The sequence below is a fragment of the Denticeps clupeoides genome, chromosome 8, assembly GCF_900700375.1.
Source record: "Denticeps clupeoides chromosome 8, fDenClu1.1, whole genome shotgun sequence".
NCBI lineage: Eukaryota > Metazoa > Chordata > Actinopteri > Clupeiformes > Denticipitidae > Denticeps > Denticeps clupeoides.
This window is the reverse complement of record NC_041714.1, coordinates 2,224,682-2,245,604: the sequence shown is the minus strand read 5'-3', so window position 1 is coordinate 2,245,604 and position 20,923 is coordinate 2,224,682. Positions and strand designations below refer to the sequence as shown.

Here is a 20,923-nt window from a genome sequence, read left to right as displayed (position 1 = left end):
CTGGATAAAAAAAAGTCAACCTGAAAGATATCATAAACACCACATAAATACATAATTATATGACTACAAGGGCCCTTCATTTGAACTTGATAAAGGTTTTTATGCGCTCATCATCCACCAATCTGGTGAAACTGTCATTAAGGACTTTTCACAAAATGAACTCAATATCCAGCTTGGAAGGGTATAATTATTAATATAACAACATAAAAGAATGGTTTGGTTTTTTTTTTGCATACACACACAGACACAAAAGGAAGCTGTCAGATTTGTCTACGCCTACTGCTCAGCAGCAGGGGGCTCTGGTGGGGACAGAGACGACAGAAACCAGTGTACAAATAAGCAGGTGGCAGTAAGATACGCCACCAGCGAGCTGCCAGCCTCTCACTTTCTAATGGCAGGGTAACGGATGGACACATGGGGTGTGGATGGTCTCTACTCTGTCATTACCAAGCCTCCACTTTACTACAGAATCTGGCTGCACTGTCATTAGCTGCAAGTATTTGAACAGGGCTTCACATAACCAGTACTCAAGTTGAGGGGGGATGAGGTGGGATGCCACCCCCCTTGAAAAAAAAACTGTCAAAATCACCCCCTTCTATAACAAACATCCCACGTTCCACCCCTTGTGCTATTTTGTTAATGAATGCATAGGTCTTTTTAATGGCAGAACCCAACAAATAAAATGGAATCCGTTGTCAATGCGGAATGCGTATAATTGGCATCTCTGGCTGCAGCCACTACACGTGTTTCCTGTTGAGGTGGGACATTCGCTCACCAACACAGTGTAAACACGCGGTCAGCTGTGACCTAGAGGCTGTCAGTGTTGAATCCGGACCATTTGCCAAACTGCACGCAGGTCAACAAACTCTTTCAAAATGGGATTTTATTATCATGGTTCATTATGCAAGTGGGCACAACTTTTTTTGTATTCCAGGTCTCCCCAATGTTTATTTATTTGATATGTTTTTATGTTGATTTCAAATGTGAAGCACTTTTATTTCACAAATGGAAGAATGTGTAATATTGGGAAATAGTTCTTTGCATGAAAATGCACATATTATTTACATTTAAATGGTTTACAATAGCAAATAGTAAATGCCCAAGCACTTTGTTGAACAATGATTAAATATGATGTCATATTGTATGTCCTTTTTTCACATCCATAAACACACAGTTTTTAGGTGAATAAATACCTTTACAATGGAAAAGATGGAATTAAAAAAAAGAATTTAAGAAATATTAAACGGATTTCATAGGCAAATGCTCAGGGCATCCATCCATGCTGCAGAAAATAAGTGCTTGAATGAATGTGTCTTAATATGAAAAGAACAAGACCACATGAAGCAAAGCCTATTAAGTAGTAGTAGTAATAATAATAATAATTATATGTACATTTCCTGAGGCCACTGTGGGGCACCGCCCCCCTTCCCCCTCCAATACGGCAAGCCAACAGGCTCAATAATTGGCAGCTTCACGATGTGTTTTTAAAGGATTAAAGTCGACAGGCAGGCTATTGTTTGCTTAAACAACAATGAACCGCACTGCATTGACGCAAACTCGTCTTCATCACGATGCATCGATTATACGATTAATTTGAACACTCCTAGTAATAACCATCTTTTTGCCCAGAGTGTGTCCAGGGGCTAGAGGGAGAGAGGATGAGGAGATTTACTGTTGGCATTTGTTAAGGATCAATGACTGTTGCTAATATTTGTTCTGTCTATTTCTAAAATAATTATAAATTAATTTTTAAAGGGCAAAATGCTGTAATTCATTTATATATAGCTGGTGCCACATAGCGATCCCAATTATAATTCCCGTCTAAACTAACACAGATCATTTCGCCCTCCCAGGATCAGTCTGCACAAATTTCTTCAAGCATCCATGATATTCAATATAGACCGGAGACTCAACCAGGCAGCATTTCCCCTCATCAGCAATACATGTAACCTGATCAGAAATATTCTTTTCATGTTGTAATTAAAGTCTGCAGGCTGAGACTTCCTTGGCATGCTACTACATGAAGGAGCAGGATGGCAATTTTCATCTTCAAATATAATATTAGTTGTTATTAGTATAATAAGTCTCACAAAAACTAAACATAATAACATAGTAAGGAACAAGGACCCTACCTGGCATCTTCTCCTCTCCTTTCTGTACATCAGCTGGTTTGGTTTGGCCCTCTATGGTGGGTTCAGCACCTTTCTTCGCTGCTGTTTTGGAGCTGGGGGACTTAAGGGGCTTGGCAGCGTCACCATTGTGGGGTTTCTTGCTGAACTGGAGTTGGCTGGTAAATTTCTCATGCTGACAGGTGATGAGGGACACAGAGATGAAGGAGTACACCTCAAAACTAACACTGATGGCTAATTCAAACTTACAGGGTTAATGAATGTCATACAATCTATATAGGAGAAATTAGCCATATTCATCACAAATTCATCACAGGTGACCACATATTTAACCATCAGGACTTACTTTCAAAGCTTCTTCCGGAACATGGAGCTCCCCTCTCACAACAGTGAATAGGTTGGTATGTGAGGCAGGTTAAAGAAAGACACAGCATCTCTCTTACTACACACACACATTACACACAAAATGTGTATGCAGTACTGCATGAAATTAGTAACCTGAGCAGACAAAAAAAAAACATGCTCATGATCAAAAAGGATATCATAGCCGAACCTCAACTTGTCATCAATCTTCAAAGTGATGTACATCTGCTCCTGGATTCTGACGTCGTTGACAAATGTCTGCAGAGAAGAGCGTTCAGAAAACCCCGACTGAACATGTGTGTGACCTGCTGAGGACAGCTGCCTGCATTGCTGAAAACATAAGGCCCCCCTGGAAACAGCTTAGCGTGTCCTTAAAAAGATTACAAATGGGCTGCTGGCAGTGACTCCGGTGGAAATCTGGCTTAACATTAAAAATTCATTCAGGTGCTGGTCTATGAGCTCTTAACCACAATCCACTGTTGTTTAATCCCAGCGCAAGTGATAAGTCACGTAATTATACTCTACTGAGAAGAAAAACAAATCCACATGATATGAATGACCTCTGCTGCATCAGCGTATTAATTCTGTGAAATTAAGAAGGCATGGGGTCGACCTGACTGTGGGGACGAGTCAGGCTCTCCTCATTCCAACTCTGACCCCTCTGATGATGATCGAGGTTTAATTACATGAATTTAGTTCAAAGGTTGTGCACTGTAGCCTGTGTGCTTGTGAGGAAAGGGAAGGCAGCGGTTGACCTAGCGGGGGAGCACTTCCTGACACTGTACAACAGGAAGTGGAAAGGGGGATGACTCGGTACGACGGGGGCTGGGAGTCTGAGGAGCCACGTCACTCCTACACAAGACTGATAGAGGAAGTGGACGTCGTTATGCATGATTCAGACAGTGAGGCGAGAAAAGCGATGGGACGTGGACATGGAGTGGCAGGAAGTGGACTCAAGCTAGCATTCATTCGTTACTCACACTTTTAACATTTCTAACAAAAACATACCATGGCTGCCAGCAAACTATAGCAAACGTTTTAAAAAGACGACTATCACATTCCTGTACTGACACATAAAATAACAGAACATGAAGGCAAAAAAAAGAAATAACATATACAAGCATTACATCTGATACATAGAACATACTTTAAACTGTAAGCTTCATTAAAAATCAGCAGATTAGATAAATACTTTTTGCAAGAGTGTGAAACTACAGAGCCTGACACATTCTACACGTACTTTATCCGAACTGTAATATTGTGCAAAGCAAATCAGATGCCAAATCAGGGAAACCTTTGCTCCTCTTTCCCAGCCACTCACCCCATTAAGGCTCCCCAGGTCCTTTACTTTGTGTTCGTCGCTGGTCGATTCGTAGTTGATGACCGCGTGCTGCTTGTCAACGCTTCGGGACTGTGGACACATCGGTAAACAGGGCGTGTACAATTCTGTTAGATGAATACTCGTGTAGTTTTGGATTTGTGTGTATTTTTGGGAGAAGAAACCTTGCTGCAATGCTAAAGTCTGAAATGAAGGTAACATACAGAACATTCAACGAATACCGAAAAGACCAACATCTAGAACTATAACAAGGTCAGATTACAGCACATACCAACAGGCATATACAGACAAGGACGTGCAAACACACACACTGTTCCACAAATTCCCTCTGTCCACACACACAAACACACACCACAGGGGATGGCAGAACAGGATCTGTTCCCCTGGCACCAAGGCATCCTCACCGGCACACAATGTTTGAATGTCAGTTCAATCGAATGAATTATAGTAATATCCAAGAAAACGATAAGTATCACAGCAAAAGCACTCCAAGGTAAAAAGACACGTTGTTAGACAGACAGATCTCCCTTCCAGATTAGGGTGGACGATTAAGGCAGGTAAAACGAGATGAAAGCAGATTAGGCCTGCAGCACTTAACAAAAAGCCATCACTATGCAAACAGTCACATGTATGCTAGTGGCTGTGTAAGATGCTGCCGTCTCTAATCATGAAGATGTCATCCTGTTCCAAGACATGGGTTTCCAGAGCGGTGCGTTTTTATGGGTGAGGGATACAATATGCAAGAGAGCCACATGTAATGGCTGCCATGCTGAGAATGGCGCGTGTTTGATCAGAGATCCCTGGGGGATGTTACGGTTGTTGTGGTGAAGTTCAGCTCAACAATCTGCCTCAGCAGACGAGCAGCAGCACTGGAAAGTAGGGGTGTTAGAAAATATTGTTACAGCAATATATCGTGATATTTTACGTGGTGATATTGTATCGATACAGGGACATAGAATATCAATTGTCGAATGTTTTCATTAGCTGAGGTCAGAAGATGAGAATAAGCATGCTACTACAACCTCCACTCCTGTAGATGGTGCTGTACAGCTGGGTACAGCTGAATCACTGCTTGGCATTTCAGGCAGATGACATCACAACAATCACGGCATCTTGAATTTCATCCCTGCTTTTACATTTTCAGTGAACTATCGCGGTATGTACAGAATCACAATATACTGTGATATAATCGTACCGTTATCTGTGTATTGTGATACATATCTGTCACGGGGGGCTGGACATGGCGATGAAGGAGGACGCATTCGCACAATTTCACACGACATGGGAACATTAACACACAGACGGCGTGACAAACACGATGGTGAACAGACACGAACAGGATAGCTTTATACAATTATATAAATAGACAACAGGTGAACACGATCAGGTAACATTACACAAGACGAAAATGAAACTCCGGTCCGAACTCCGGATCCGGAGTAACCCCTGCCGGTCCGGATCATGACAGTATCGTATCATGAGATCCTTGCCAATGCACACCCCCATTTGCTTGAGATAAATTTGTTTATAGAGCACACATTGAGAAACATTATATTATTTATTCTTGAGGCTTTTACCTTAGAGTGCTAACTGATGAATCCTCCTTGATCCTTTATTGGATTTCTTGTTATTATCATAGACACAACATAATACCACAATGAGGTGGTATTTATACATATGCATTTCCATAACTGGTAATTCCTGTGCCAACTGGGACCACAAGCCACACAACATGCACACACATTACTATATTTTTAATGAGCCAAGTAAACCCAGCTATGACTCAAACAATTCATTCTTATTAAGACAAAATTCTATATGCCAGACTAATTCTATATGTTTAATGTTTTAAACAACGTATTAGATTTAACAGTGTAACTTTTCATTGTTACTGTAACTGTAGGGGCAGTGGTGGCCTAGTGGTAAAGGAAGTGGTTCTGTAATCAGAAGGCCACGTGCCACTGAGCAAAGCACCGTCCCCACACACTGTCATGGCTGCCCTCTGCTCACCAAGGGTGATGAGTTAAAAGCAGAGGACACATTTCGATGTGTCCTGTGCTGCAGTGTTTCACAATCACTTTGCTTCATCACTATGATGAGGTAATGTCATCAAGCTAACGTCCACAGCTATTACTCAAAAGCAGCCCTGTGAAATCAACTTTAATCTTTGTTAGCCTTTAAATCTGAATTTTATAACCACATGACAAGTCACTTATTATGAAGGAAAAAACATCATTTTCAGAAGACACTAACACTCTAAAACACAGTGTCACCCTAAAAACGCTCACTGTTTGCCCACATGGCCCTGGGTTCAGAGACGAAGAGCTGGATCTGCTTTACAGAAGAGCTCTTTGTCTAGATGTTCCTCAGATTGGAGACAGTCGAAGTGGAAAGGTGTAGCTAGATCAGCAACCCTATTCTGACATTATCGTCCATTAGTATTAGTATTATATACTATGACATTTACAATGATCAGAAGTTATAACCTTGTTTAATGCAGGATTTCTGGACAAGGTTACACTTTTCCCTTTCCTCTTGTACTAATTAATTTATACTATGTTACAGCCAATGTCTACTAATCTCCTTAATATATATTTATGGTTAAATAATTCCATCTCAGAACATCATCCAAGCAGCAGCTGCTCACATGTCAGAATGAAGAGATCTCCAAACGCCTCACTCTAATCAGAACAAACAGTGGTATAATACACTGTACACATTCACTATGAACCAGCTCTTCCTCCATGGCTCTCATCTCGTGTCTTTCTAGAACCGCCCATGAACTATGTGGCCCACTTTCTATTAATAAACCCCCAGTGACTTCTCAACAGCTCGACAGGGGCGACAAGAGAAAGACATCAGACACACGTGTTGCTCCAGGCCTGAAGTAATCTGGACAGGGCGGTCCATGTAAAACAAGCGGCTTTTTGTCCAGAGCCCTTCTACTCCCTGCAGAAGTAGGGAGGTTTTTCTGAGACCTGATAAATAAAGTGCCACTTCCTAAAAGTGCAGCAGCCTGTCCTGAGGTGACTGAAAAGTCTTCTCTGATAACACCAGCTACAAAGTAATATAATATGCAAACAGTTCTGCTTTTCTGAGATACACCTGAAGTCAAGGGGTTGTCTGCAGGGCTAAATTATTGGAATCTATTTTCAGAATATTTGGTCAAATTCTTTGTCAAATGTAATAGAATGCTTGTTTTCATATTGCTTGATCTTGTAAATGTAATTCATTTTTCAGATCATTTTATTTAAATAGTAATAATCTACATTGCATCTTAGCTCAGGTTTTATGATATATTGGAGTTGCTCATAAAATGTTATTGCCACATGATATTACTGTGTATTCCGCCTTTAAGTACCTCTGGGGTAAATTAGACCTGCATGTAATAACGGATTCAGACATTTTAATAAACGTGTGTCACACTCCACTCACCTGCAGCATGAGTTCACAGTCGTCTCGGCCCACAAAGATCATCTCCCGGGGAAGGCGGTGCCGAGTCCCCCCGCTGCTCACCAGGAACCAGGACGTGAGACTCATGGCTGCTTGGCTACACGACGCTCCTACGTCATCCTGAGAGAGGCGGACAAACCAACAGAAAGGCTGAGATTTATTTTCCTCCGAGGCAGCGGAGAGTTAACAAACAGCAGGAACGCCGCCCATCCACTTCCCAGATTATTGCCAGATCAGATGCTGCAGGGAAGTGACGTGGCATCCTTGCTGAGCAGCCCACCGTACCGCCTTTTTCAGTTTGAAAATCGAGGTCACATTCAGCTGCTTTAACTCTGCGACGTACAGCGGATAATTACGTACGGCAGAAACCAAGCTAAAATGTTGCAAATCCCTCCTAAGCATTTACAGTGTTAAAAATTTGATCAAGCCAGCAGAACCATGCAATGTCAACAAGCAACCCAAAGAATGGTCCTCTGAAGGAATGATCAAGTTCTTTTTTTGTCAAAAAGACAAATCATGATCAATTCAGTAAAATGACTGACTGATTCAATCAAGTGAGATCGCAACTCATCTGGTTCCACATGGTTTTATATATTCAACACCCCAAAATAAGAGAGAAGGAGGTACAACTGTACACAGCAGTGATCATGAGTCATTAACTCAAAGCCGCTAATGGTCTTCTGCTATGACAAACATCTGGAACTAAGCTGTGTGCCTCTTTAATTTACGGGTTCCACATCGGAGAACTGTGTAACTCCGTTCTCTCCATCTTCTTAAAAAATACAATTACCGCATAAGAGAAATAATAATGTAGATTTTTATCAATACTAGTCACAATTTTCTAAATGATATTTTAGCAGCATTTAGAACAGTGGCGCTGCATGGACTTGTTGTGTAAGTCGTGATGATCCCAGCATGACTTGAGAATGCCCCGGAGAGGGATGTTGGGATGTTATTTGGAAATCTGAGCCTTTCTGCCAAGAAGGAAACATATTTGGTTAAACACGTCACCTTTTGCACCTCAGAATTGAACTTGTTTTACATTTTTCAAATGGATTATTTCCAAGTGTCCTCGCATGCCTTTCCCCTGTCTCTGCCCAAAAACCCCTGACTGTGCCTCACTGCACTGCAGATCTTTTACAATGCAAATAGAGAGGAAAAATGCTGGGAGAAAGATCAATTTTCAGTAACTCTCCATGCAATGTAATAAATGCGCTCACATAACCTCAAATATCTGATCTTCTCTGTGAGGCCCTGAGAAGCTCATCTGACCAAGCACATCTAGGGAAAAAGCCACAGAACATTCATCAGCCCAAGAACCCAGGCTGTGAAGATGTACCACGTGGCACAGAAGAAGGGACAGAAGGGAAGTCCACTCCTGGCAGTTATATGGCGTCCGCAGCATGAGAAGCCGACATCAGTAAAAGAAGCGGAGCGCCTCCTCCCCCTCTTTAGACTGTAGCTCACAGGACGGGATTGTTTCGGGCTGACTGTGCGCGCTTTGTGAAGAGCAGGAAGTTGGGCTTTTGAATTCCTGTCCACTTGCAGCAGGAAGCCCGGGCCCTGGGCTGAACTGGGGTTGTGCAGCAGCCTGCTTGTTGCTGTAAAACTTCTGATTGTGTCTAATTCACACTACACAGACCCTCTTTTTAAATCAGTCTGGTTTGGTTAAGAACTTCGGTTAGCATTTTGCATCCATGATAAAATATCCAGTTCTATGTGGACAGTAACCCTGGAACTGCCACACATTCCTGGCATGATATACAAGCCTATTTTAAAGAAAGTTTAAAGATCTGTTTGTGTACTAGTTCATCAAGCAGAACGCCTAAATGCAAGCAGTGATAATATGCATGGTAGGGGGAGGAAGACTGAAAATTCACAATGGCTTTATATTAACAACAGTAGATTTAAATAATCCAAAAAATACAAATAGGGGCTGTCAATCATCCTTACTGACTCCTCCCACTTTAAATATCATTAAAGTTCATCTTCTGGGTGTCAGAAATAATACCACAGCTTGGTGGGTAGTTAGTTCCTCCTCTGCCAGATAACTAGTAGGCAAACCTGTTCTGTGTCTGTAATCCCACAAAACCATCCTGATGTACCTGCTACATATACAGCACCAGGAATAAAATGGTGGCCCACCCTCAGTGACTGTTCGGGACAGGCGATCCACCTGGAGACGTGCTATGGAGACACTAGACAATATCTCTCTACTGAAAGATTCTTCTTCTTCTTTCTTTGGCTGCTCTTGATAGGGGTCACCACAGCAAAAGTGCACAAATGACAGCACATTTACAGAAGTAGAAAAAAAAATAGGTCTATTCATAAAAGTTGAAGCTGTTGCATGATACACCACAGCGTGAAGTACAACTAAATTGGCCGCTGCTTGCGGCGCCATTGGAAATGGCAGCACTGGACTAAATGGTGAGTTTTAGATCGCATTGCATTGCTTGCTGTGTTTGGTCTGAAACCAGCTTTGCATTTGTCTCGAGTCAAAAAGATCCATCTTACTGCACTTGAACTGTCCTCTCTGGACAACTTTAACACCTATTCAGTGAGACTAACCGTTCTTTACAGCCAGGTTCCTCAGCACTTATTATGGCCTTCCCTCATCTTGGATCTATTTTACGAGGTGCAAAAACCCACAGCTCCAGAAACGGACATTCTGAAGTCCACATTCAGGTCATCAGAGATGAGGCAATTTAATTCAAATAATTAAATCACATAGGCATACATTTAATGTTTACTAAAAAATTTACTAAAAAAAACACGTTGAGGAATTTTGGGAGAAAACAAATAATGGCACAAGAACTTCAACGGAAAACTGTATTTCATGTTTACACCAAGATGTGTACTACTTTTCTCCCAGCTACTTATTAAAGAAATATCAATTTTCTACATGCACCTAAACATTACCAAAATGTTCCTTCATAAGTGGCCCAAAACTTTATTCATTTGAAGATCATTAATTCATATGCTACGGTCTCCTTTCATATGATCTCTTTAGTATCTTTGAGCCAATAAATGATTTTTTTATTAATATGTTGATCATTAATCATATTGATCAATAACAACTAATTAGGCATGAACTACATTGGTGAAACGTGTGAATAGGGTACATATAAATATATATGTTGTCTTCCCAATAATTCATTCATACAACTGTCCACACTTTATACAGAGACAGAACTGAACTAAACATGTCATCATCTGAAAATTGTCCACATTTATAATGGATGGTTAACCAAACAGCAGACATTATGCAAAAAAGGATCGGTTTTGCCATAAGTTCTACCTCCCATAGAAGAATGGTTCTATTTAAGCAAACTTACAATAGAAGCAAAATTGGAAATGCTGCAATATGACCATATGGTTTGTTCTGGGGGCAGAAAACTTAATAATTCTATGTGCCTGAGGAGAAAAAAACATACTGAAACCCATTAGCACTGGCCTTAGAAGTGCTGTGCTATACTGAACATTCAAAGACTTTTCACTGTGCTGAATAATAAGATCCCTGCCTATGGCCTCACATGACCCAAATGACCCATTTCTGAAAATGAAATATGCTTCAGACAAGTGTGTCAACACAACATACGCAACTGTCTACTGATTCATGCCAACTGACTGTCAGATTGCCCAGGATTTCCAAACCAGGGGGCGGATGACATATTTTCATCCTTTCATCCACGAGCACGCATGTGGCAGCGGCCCCAGGGCAGCTACAAATCATCATTAGCCCAAACTGTGCACTTAGCTGTAAAATGTGGTCGTCATCTAACCCCTCCAAACCATCAGCCAATGCAAAACCAGACCGCCGTGAGGCTGATAAAGCAGTGAATTTGATAAATTATCGCTGCGAGGGGGTAGGGAGTCGGCCTGGCAGTCCTGGGAATGACCATGGATTGGGAATGCCATATGGAAACCAACCCAGAATAAATAGCGAGGAATAGAATAATATAAGTTTAATGCTCCCATGTTAATAGTATCTGATTCTATATCTGTCGGACCAGCTGACCCTTAATAACCCAGGACAACACGATATAACTGAGCCTTTTAAACAATAACTCTGGTAACAACAGCTATTATAAATACAACTTACGACGTGCTTATAACACCTGGTTCCAGTGATGTCTGCCGTGGTCACTTGCTGCCACCGAGAGACTAAAATAGCCTGAAACCACGGTCCCTGCTGCTGTACGCTGTGAGGGGTGCAGTAGGAAAATGTAGAGGGGTCAGAAAGTCAGTGAATGAGGAAAGACAGCAGAAAAATAATATTCCACCTGCAGGATGAAGCTGCAACAACAGACTCACCCAATAATGCAAAACTAAATCTAACAAAAGTGGATCCAAGCACAACTTCTCCCATGAGGTTGTAGTAGAGGGATGTAAGTGCAACCGCCCCATTGTTGTCTTGAACAATATACTTTCCTGTTAGACCGAGCAGCACCATGGCAGAACTATCAAGCAAATAAAACATGAGCCCCCCCCCGTTCATTTGGACCAGACCGAGGTCCACCGAGGACGTGAGACATGTTCAGAAAGGGCCCATAGCTGGAGTTCACATTCACAGAATACACAGGACTGGTGCTGATGTGTTCGGTTGAGGTTACGACTGTTTGGTAAGGGTATTGACTGTTCGGTTGGGGTAACGGCTGTTCGGTTAGGGTATGGACTGTTCGGTAAGGGAATCGACTGTTTTGTAAGGGAATCGACTGTTTGGTTGGGGTAACAACTGTTCGGTAAGGGAATTGACTGTTCGGTTGAGGTATTGACTGTTCGGTTGGGGTATCGACTGTTCGGTAAGGGAATTGACTGTTTGGTTGAGGTATTGACTGTTCGGTTAGGGTATCGATTGTTCGGTATGGGAATCAACTGTTCGGTTGGGGTATCGACTGTTCGGTTGGGGTAACGACTGTTCGGTTGGGGTAACGACTGTTCGGTTGGGGTATTGACTGTTCGGTTTGGGTAACAACTGTTCGGTAAGGGAATTGACTGTTCAGTTGGGGTATCGACTGTTCTCTAAGGGAATCGACTGTTCGGTAAGGGAATTGACTGTTCGGTTGGGGTAACAACTGTTCGGTAAGGGAATTGACTGTTAGGTTGGGGTATCAGTAGAAGACTGAACACCGTCAAAACAAAGAGCAAGTTGTCGCTCACAAAGCAGGAGAGCTCGTCAGGGCGCGATTATTAACGAAGGCGAAAGAAATTACGATTCAACAACACCAGGCGCGTTTTCCTTTAGGTAAATTACGTTTTTATGAATATATATATTTTTTTTATCTTTTGCTCCGTCCCGCCATACATGAAGAAGAGAAGCTAACCAGCTACAGTAACACCGCCGCTGTCCTCTCTGGCGCAAACCACAAAGCGGGTTTATTTTCTGTCTCACATGGCGAAATGCAGCTCGAAAGTGGGAAAATGACAACAATACGCGTGGGCTGCACACGGGGACTGTCGCGCCGCGAATGAAGCGGTTTTGTTATCTGGTAGCGAGCACCCATGTTGATGTGGTACAATGTCACTATCAAAAACCATTCTTTTCGGAAAAAAACGTCCACATCTGTATGCAAAAGTAAGATTGTAACACTACGTTATAAAAATGCATATGAAAGCAGACAAAAGCGATTCTGCATCAGCAGAATGACGCTTCCAGTCTGGTTGACCTGAACTCGGTACGAAATAAATACAACACCGGAATGCATATTTCATTACAATATCTGCATCTGGCGCTTTTTACTCACCCCTTTTTATCCTCTTTGTTGTCTTGGCTCCTTTTCTCTGCCCTCCGTATCCCGTGATGCCCGGCCCTGCGCCGCGTTCCTAATTGTCTCGGTTTCCCCGCAATAACGTTATTCCCAACGAATAACGGAGAATGAGCCCGACAGGCCGGAGGAACATCCTCAGCCAGCGCCAGCGTCCGCACTTCCAACACGGCCCGGTGGGCGGGTTCAGTCCCGCTGACGTCCAGGCGGCGCAGTGCGATTCAAACCAACCGGAAAACAAAGAGGATTTTCCTCCCTGGATCTGCAGACCCGTTTCCTGGCGAACTCCCAGTTCCGCCAGAACCGCCACTAAGTTTTCATCCACAGCATTAACAAAAGAGGAATTTTCAATTCATAGAGCATAAAAACAAACTAAATGGCCGTTTAACACATCATCCCAAATTTAAACATCATAATAGTTTTGATATTTATTTAAATACAAAACTACATACAATATAAAATCATATAAATGTTTGATGCATAGTTTCTGGGTTTTATAAGTGCTTTATACTTAGTAACAAATGGCAATATTTTTTTGTTTGCCTGCAGTGTAGTTCAATGTGTAGCACCAAAATACAAAATTATATTTGCCATACAATATATAAAGGTAATCTGTTTTTGCTCACATTGCGCTCCTGTTAAACCCTGAGTAAATCTGTAGGAGTAGCAGCTCTCTAAATTTTACAAGTTCTTTGTGATGGTTATGCATACGTAATTTTTTATGTATTAGGGTCCCTTTCTATTTTTGTCCATGTTGAACCCGGCCTCTTTAAAACTGCCCACGAACGACGGCTCATTCTTTTGTAGTTTTATACCGGCTTCTTTGCCGTGTAAACAGCGACAGATTGACCAAATAAAGACTACAAATTCCATAAACCCGCTTCTCGTTTACGGAAGTGCGTGACGGCGTCGCAGAGTTCAAACCTGCATGTAAGGCGGTTGAAGTGTGAAGCCGTGTTTTTTTAACACTTAAAGGCCAAAAAAGAGGGACACGTTTATTACCAGGGCAGGCATGAAACCGTATGGTGATTCCGACGAGGAGCGAGAGTCTCAGAAGAGACTGAGAGGTGACAAATGGTCAATGATACCATTACTAGTTTACTGTTTTTTATTCCTTTTTTAAGTAAAGGTGCACTATAATTAGTAAATGTGTATTAAGAGCTTTATTAGCAGTTAGCATATAAAGGTACAGTCTGTGCTTAGCAGGATTAATTCATGTGTTCACTACATAGAAAGAGCCAGTCGCAGTATACAGCAGCTCAGCAGCGTGCTGGATAGAAGCTCCGACAGCGAGTCTGTGGAACCGGAGGGGAACCAATATCAGGGCAGCAGCGGAGAGGAGCTGTCAGGGCAACAAGCAAAAGAGAGCGACGCAGGTCCTTACAAGTCCGTTTTAAATAGCTGTTAAGAGTAATATTATTTTTATAATAAATATCGAATATTAATAAAAACTATAATCATTCGTACACTAATGGTTTAATGGTATTTATAACAATCATTGTTATAATTAGATTAATGCTGTTATTATTATTTAACATATGTATTATGCTTGTCATATTATATTATGCTTATTTCTATTGTTCATGTTTAATATTTTTAGGTTATCTCTTTAATCAGTCACTTCTATTTGTTTCAGTGAATCAGCTGCATTCACTTTTGCTAAAACAACCACAAGATGCAACCAAGTGTTCTCCATCCAAAAGAATATTCAGGCCCAAGGTATTCCTTTCAAGAAAGACATCTTTTGTGAGATTTTTTGTGAGATTCTGCCACCCCGTGCAGAATTGTCCCTGAGAATATAATGATCATTGTATGTGGAATTTAATTTCCTTCCTATATCCTTCGATTTCTCTTATCAGAAAGACAAAGGGGAGGCAAAAAGCAGTTTACCCGCTGTTCAAGGTCTGGTGCCAATTTTCCACAAGGATTCAGAGTACATTCAGCACCTGGAGGAGGAAGTCAAGTTCTGCAAGGTGGGTTTCCTTTGTTAGTAAAGTGCAAGAAAGTGTTACGATGCGGTATTGCATCGTTGTGTAAATATATCTCTGCTATTCCTGAATGCAAATATCTCTATTTTATAACAGGGAGGTAGGATGCAATGCACTGGACTTGGTCCTACTATTACAAAATTGTTGTTTGTCCGTATTTCTTATTATAATGTTCAGCCTTGCTGTCTGATGTTTTGCAGGAAGAACTCCTAGAAATGAAACAGAGGATAAGAGTGGTAGTGGTAGAGAATGAAAAACTTCATCAGCAACTCAAGACAAAGCTGGAGGAGGAGACTCTGAAGGACTACACGATCTTGGATGGCACAGTGAGTTATATTTTTGGAAGGAAATTGTTGGACAGAGTTGGACGCACACAGAAACAATTAAGAAATGATAGTTCTGCTAGTTGTGATTTAGATTTTTGATTGCTGCACATCTGGCAACAAATAAAATTTCCTGATTTTGAATGGAATCCACTGAGAAGCTGAAGTAGCGTAGAGTACAGAGATTTATTTGTTTCTCCAATTATGTTTATATAGTCTGCAAATTAGGAAAAAATTACATTTGTAATGATTTGCAACTGAATCAGCACAAAATCTAGCTGCCATGATCACATAATTGGGGTAGCTGATAGTAAAAATTGATGGTATAAATTGTCTTTGAGTGTGAATGACAATATCACAGAATTATGTTTTACATTTATTTACATTTAAAGAAATTATCAGATGCTCTGATCCAGACTGCCTTGCAGTCATTATTTATTCATATATTTCAGTGACAGTCACTCTGGACTCACTCAGGGTTAAGTGTCTTGCTCGGGTACACAATGGTATTAAGTGGGGTTTGAACAAATGACTTTATGGTCTTCTGTTTTATAGACGAGTTTGTCACCCACTGGACAACTTCCACCTCATGAAGCACCTTGTCTTCAAAACATCTTCAGTGAAACCTTCACCAGATTGAGGACAATCGATGGAGATGAACTGGTATGCTTTAAGACAGTTTTTGGATGTTTATGTATTTATTTATTAATTTATTTTCACAAAACTCTGTGATTGAGGTAAGAAAAAAAAAATCCAGATAGGTTTTGTACTATGTCAGTAATGGTGCTCATTTTTATGTCGTATTATGGAGAAACTGCAATGCTTCGCATGTTTGGAAGCCATAACGGTCAGTGGATAATGTTCAAGGGGAGGGGTGGGAAATTCTCTGGCCGTTAAAAGCATGAGAAAAGAAAGGTAACCCAAATTCTTGATTTGACCATTTGAGCTGTTGAAGCAGAATAACCCACGCACTCTTTAAACCTATCGCCATTTCTAGCCACTGCAGGACCATAGTTTAGTTTTATCCATGCCTGTGTGTTTCAGGAGAAGCTAAAAGAAATTAACCAGGCCCAGCTGAAGACACTGGAAAGCCAAGTGATATCACTGAAGTATGTATCCTGTATACACAGACAGAACACATTGCATAAACTGTTCAAATTGTGATTTTTATTTCCACTCTCAATTCATAAGCATCAAAGAAGAAGAGTATGTTTGTTACTAAAGACCTTTATAGGGTCTTTAGGCAATTATATAGGTTTAAAATGTAAAATCCTAGCCTAATTTTTCTTTTATTCACTGACATTCCACTCTCAGCAATTAGCAATGAGAACATTGTGAATGCATTTTTCGTGTACACTCATAATAAACGTTTTTTTGGGCATCTGTTTGAGTATACTTTATGTGACCTTTATTTCCCTTTTCAGGGACATATGTGATTGGTTCTTATTAGCTTCTTGTTCAGTGCTTTAGAAATTTGTGTACATGACTTAAGGACATCTTTCCTTATCTCATCAGGAAGGATTTGGCTACCTCTCAGAAGGAGTGTGAAGAGGTGAAAGTTCGCCTCAGGCATAAGGAGATGATGGCAGCGGTGGGCAGTGAGCAGCGTGTTGGTGGGCTCTGTTTGAAGTGTGCCCAGCATGAGGCAGTCCTGGCAGGGACGCACTGTAATGTCCCCATTCAGGCAATTACCAAGTAAGCATAAAACCGCTGAGAATACTGTTAAATGCTACAGTTTTCATTTAAAATAAATTAGCCAGAGAGCCATGATTGGTTTTAGCTCCTTATTGATTTCTGTTAAGGTCTCCAAGCTACTTTTATGCAAGTAAACTAGCATATTGACTTCAATCAATTTTCATTCATGCTTTGGGGGGTCAATTAGTTACTTTAGCCAATGGCAAGGTGAAAAAGACTTGAAAGGGGTTTTGATAATCAGGCGTGTTAAGTCTAGTTAATCATTGAAATGTTTTTGCTTAAAATGATGAAAAGCACATGTTCCTGTGTTTGTTGTAGGGAACGGGATGAGCTGAGTGTTATGCTGCAATCACTGCGAACTTGTCTACATGAGGCTGAACAGAGGGAGTGGGCCGCCTCCCAACAAGTCAAACAGGCAATGGTGGTGGCAGAGGAGGCCAATCTGGAGAAGACCAGGGTCAGTGGACCACTGAGTAAAAACCACTGAAAAGTTCCACTGAACTGATTTTTTCTATTCCTCTGATGTCCTACAACACAACTCTGCTAGATTCCATCTAGCAATCTATAAACCCTTATGCCAAGGAGAGAACTGGGATTACGGTTAGGTCAGAATGTGGACAAATTGATCCTCATCATCAGGGATAGGGTGTACTGGTTTGCCTAATTACGCCATCTTCTGGCCATATTGCATTATTGCTCACTGACATTTTAGATGGAATTGCTAACATGATATTTATTACATTAAGAATGTCTCTGATGTTAAAATATGCAATTTTTGCAGTTGTCTCTACTGGTTTTAATGACTGTGACTTTGTTCATTATTGTGCTGTCTCTAGACATGTGGAAACGTGTACCTATAATGTGTTAAGTGTCATATCCTGTGCTATGTTCAGGCAGAGGTGTTGTGCGAACAGGCTCACCGTGAGTTGGCCAGGCAAAGGGAGAGGCGTCAGGAGGAAATGAATGCCCAGCAAAAGAAGATTTTACAGGCCAGACATGCTGAACGTGAAGAAGCCAAGAAAGAGAAAGAAGAGCTGGCCCAATCAGTCTGTTCCTCATTAAACAAATTGCTCTACAATAATAATTATGTAGTTTTAAGATTAATTTGAATGTGCTTATCTCTGCTAACCCATGAAAATCTTCATCACTAATTGGTATTCTCCATCCTTAGAGTTCCTGATATTAGATTGCCATTAGATATATAAGACATCTAAACTGATTATGTATCTTAGTTTGATCTTTGTACATTTTGTAATCTTTTGTGCTTTCTTCTCCAGATGCGTGGATTGACTCAGAGAGTCGGGGAGCTGGACGCTCTGGTGGCCCAAGCAGACCGGGAGAAGAGCTCCCTCACTGGCCAGCTGCAGGAGGCTTACAGGAAGCTCACCACTCAGGAGGAGGAAGGTAACAAGGTGGGAAGTTATTGTTTCTAAATTTTACAATTAAGAATGTAGGAGCCATTTATGATCACTTTGAGTATGGTTTGTTGTTTTGTTGTTCTTTGCTATTGTATATTTAATAGGGACTGCACTTTAATTGACAAAGTGTGGATGATGGAGGAAACATGGTTCTTACTGCAGCTTACAGCACATTTCCACAACAGCATGCAGCCAGTACAGCACAGGGCTTACCATACACCATATTTTTCTGCCAATAGTATAGTTAAAATAACTGGGAACCTTACCCAAATTGGTTTGCAAGCACCGACGTTCCTTTGTTTAAGCTGTGCATTGAGAACGTTCTAACATCCACTCAGAGGCTCAAGTCTACCTCTACACAAGTAAGAATAGCTCCTCGGAACATCGCCTTAACATTAAAAGGACTGGGCATCCGGTGAGGAAACCTCTTTTCCCTGGAATCAGAGTTCTGTTAGAAAATGAAGATCAATTGTCGCATTGACTGCGTTGCTTAGAGCAGTGATTTGCTGTTAATATGAACACCGTGCTGTGCTGGAATACACCCCTGATGGGAAAGATCAGCAAAACAACACACCATACCCACATAGTGATGATAAATGGCTCCTACAAAGAATTTGATTAGACATTCTTATCTGTTTTCTTTTTTCATGTTGTTCACCATGGAAGTGATTTCAACACCTGAATTCAGTGATTTGAATGTGTGTTGTAATTCTTACGGCTTTCACATAGTACAAGATTTTTACTGAAGTATACACATTTAACATATTGTGCAATTATACAAACAGTTTGGACAAAGTTACAAAAAAATCTGTTATGATTGATTGGGAACATAGACATTAATATAATAAATGGTTCACCCCCATTCACAATTTTTCTGCAATGCCTGTTGAAGCACAGTGATTCACGTTTCCTAGATATAAATCATGACAGAGCTAAGATTAAACCATGCATTTTGCTTGATTTTCTTTGAAAAGCTTTTTGGGGAATTTTTCACCATAATATTGGAAAAAGTGAACAATGGCACTGAAAATATGTTTTTATTCCAGTCAAATGTAAATGTAAAATGAATTTCAGTACTGCAGTACTGCAGTAAATCCAGGACTGTCCTTTTTATGCTTCTCCTTTTTAATTTTTTTTTTTTTTTTTTTTTTAAGGCTTTGAGAAACTGATTTGGGAGTGAATTGCTGGTGAAGTGTAAAAATCCAATTTTTTCCACTAGGTGGCACTTAATCCCTTTATGTTGCATGATATGTAGTTACCTGCTAGTGAGCAAATCACCATGAGATGAGTAAAATGGTCAAACTTCTCAGATTCATATAAAAATGTTTATCACTGCTTTGTGTCATTATAGACTTCTTGAAATCATTTATTCTCTAGATAATCAGACTTTGAAGAGGAGTTGCAGGTGACACCAGTGACGTTCAAAGGTGACTGCTGAACTGTGTTTGTGTTTGCAGATATGTGGTGAGCTGAGATACCTGCTGAGCCAGGCCCAGCTGAAGCGCAGTGAGGCCGAGAGGGAGCTCAGAGACTTCAGCTCCAGAAACGCACGGCAGCTGGAACTGGCAGAACAGGTGATGAACCACAGAAATCCATTTACATTTATGGCATTTATCAGATGTTCTTATAAAGAGTGACTTACAATAAGTAGTTACAGGAGTCACTCAGGGTTAAGCGTCTTGCTTGAACTTGGGTCTTCTGATTCATATGCGAGTGAGTTACCCACTAAGCTACTACACCCCAGTACCGACCTTTTTCTGGGCTTTCAGTAAATTATCATCATCATCAGCTTCTGCAAAGAAGACACGTGAGAACTGTGCCCTTGTCAAAAGACCGGTCACATTAATTGGTTCAGAATGTGCTAAAATGAGACAGGACGAGACAAAGACTACAAAGATATTGTTTGTCACAGCAACCTCACAAAACGCACACACACTCTCACCCCAGACTTGCAGTTTTTTCTTAGCGCTTGGTTGTTTGTGAGATTTCGTGCCACAGTTGTCTGGCCAAAGTGCTTGCGCTCACGTACATGTAAGTGTTGATACTGAGCGAATTCTCAAGATTGAAATGTGTGTAAATGTTTATTGTTTTTTTCCGCCATACAGCCAGGTTGCCGTTCTCTGTAAATATATTGTATATAAACCGATGCTATTGTCCCTGTGATGCGCTTACGACACGTGTTTAAAATGTTTTTCATTAGCTTTTTATTTTGTCCTGGTTGTGGAATACACTGTTACAATCTACCTTTTTTCCCTGTTTGTCCTCCGCACGGCCCTCTTCCCCTCCCCTCTCTGTGGCTGCAGGAAGTGGAGAAGTTGGGTGCAGAGCTGAGCGTCTGCCGGCAGCGTTTGGAGGAGGCCCAGAAGGCGACGAGCCGAGCCCAGGCGGAGGCAGTGGGTCTGGAGGAGCGGCTGGGCCGCGCCGAGCACCAACTGCACCTCACCAGGTAA

At 41.2% G+C, this 20,923-nt stretch overlaps 2 protein-coding genes across 8 annotated transcripts in view; one reads left to right on the top strand and one right to left on the bottom strand.

The window, feature by feature from the left end:
• The window catches only part of cep170aa (centrosomal protein 170Aa), a 31,416-nt gene extending 18,130 nt beyond the window's left edge, over positions 1 to 13,286 (bottom strand). For all 3 annotated transcript variants that reach the window (XM_028989378.1, XM_028989379.1, XM_028989380.1), the window contains exons 1-6: positions 13,029 to 13,286; positions 7,267 to 7,404; positions 3,814 to 3,903; positions 2,672 to 2,750; positions 2,476 to 2,534; positions 2,133 to 2,304 (exon numbers count right to left, since the gene is read on the bottom strand). In XM_028989378.1, coding sequence (XP_028845211.1) covers positions 2,133 to 2,304; positions 2,476 to 2,534; positions 2,672 to 2,750; positions 3,814 to 3,903; positions 7,267 to 7,371 — 505 coding nt within the window. In that variant the 5' untranslated portion in view covers positions 7,372 to 7,404; positions 13,029 to 13,286. The remainder of the gene's footprint in view (positions 1 to 2,132; positions 2,305 to 2,475; positions 2,535 to 2,671; positions 2,751 to 3,813; positions 3,904 to 7,266; positions 7,405 to 13,028) is intronic.
• A 681-nt stretch (positions 13,287 to 13,967) lies between these two features.
• Positions 13,968 to 20,923, top strand: part of sdccag8 (SHH signaling and ciliogenesis regulator sdccag8) — a 37,012-nt gene continuing 30,056 nt past the window's right edge. For all 5 annotated transcript variants that reach the window (XR_003750627.1, XM_028990178.1, XM_028990179.1 and 2 more), the window contains exons 1-13: positions 13,968 to 14,116; positions 14,282 to 14,425; positions 14,686 to 14,768; positions 14,909 to 15,022; positions 15,238 to 15,363; positions 15,916 to 16,023; positions 16,405 to 16,469; positions 16,876 to 17,055; positions 17,374 to 17,512; positions 17,949 to 18,101; positions 18,333 to 18,467; positions 19,931 to 20,047; positions 20,777 to 20,919. Coding sequence is in view for 4 of the 5 variants with exons in the window: in XM_028990178.1 (XP_028846011.1) it covers positions 14,062 to 14,116; positions 14,282 to 14,425; positions 14,686 to 14,768; positions 14,909 to 15,022; positions 15,238 to 15,363; positions 15,916 to 16,023; positions 16,405 to 16,469; positions 16,876 to 17,055; positions 17,374 to 17,512; positions 17,949 to 18,101; positions 18,333 to 18,467; positions 19,931 to 20,047; positions 20,777 to 20,919 (1,562 nt within the window). In the remaining variant the exon portion in view is untranslated. The remainder of the gene's footprint in view (positions 14,117 to 14,281; positions 14,426 to 14,685; positions 14,769 to 14,908; positions 15,023 to 15,237; positions 15,364 to 15,915; positions 16,024 to 16,404; positions 16,470 to 16,875; positions 17,056 to 17,373; positions 17,513 to 17,948; positions 18,102 to 18,332; positions 18,468 to 19,930; positions 20,048 to 20,776; positions 20,920 to 20,923) is intronic.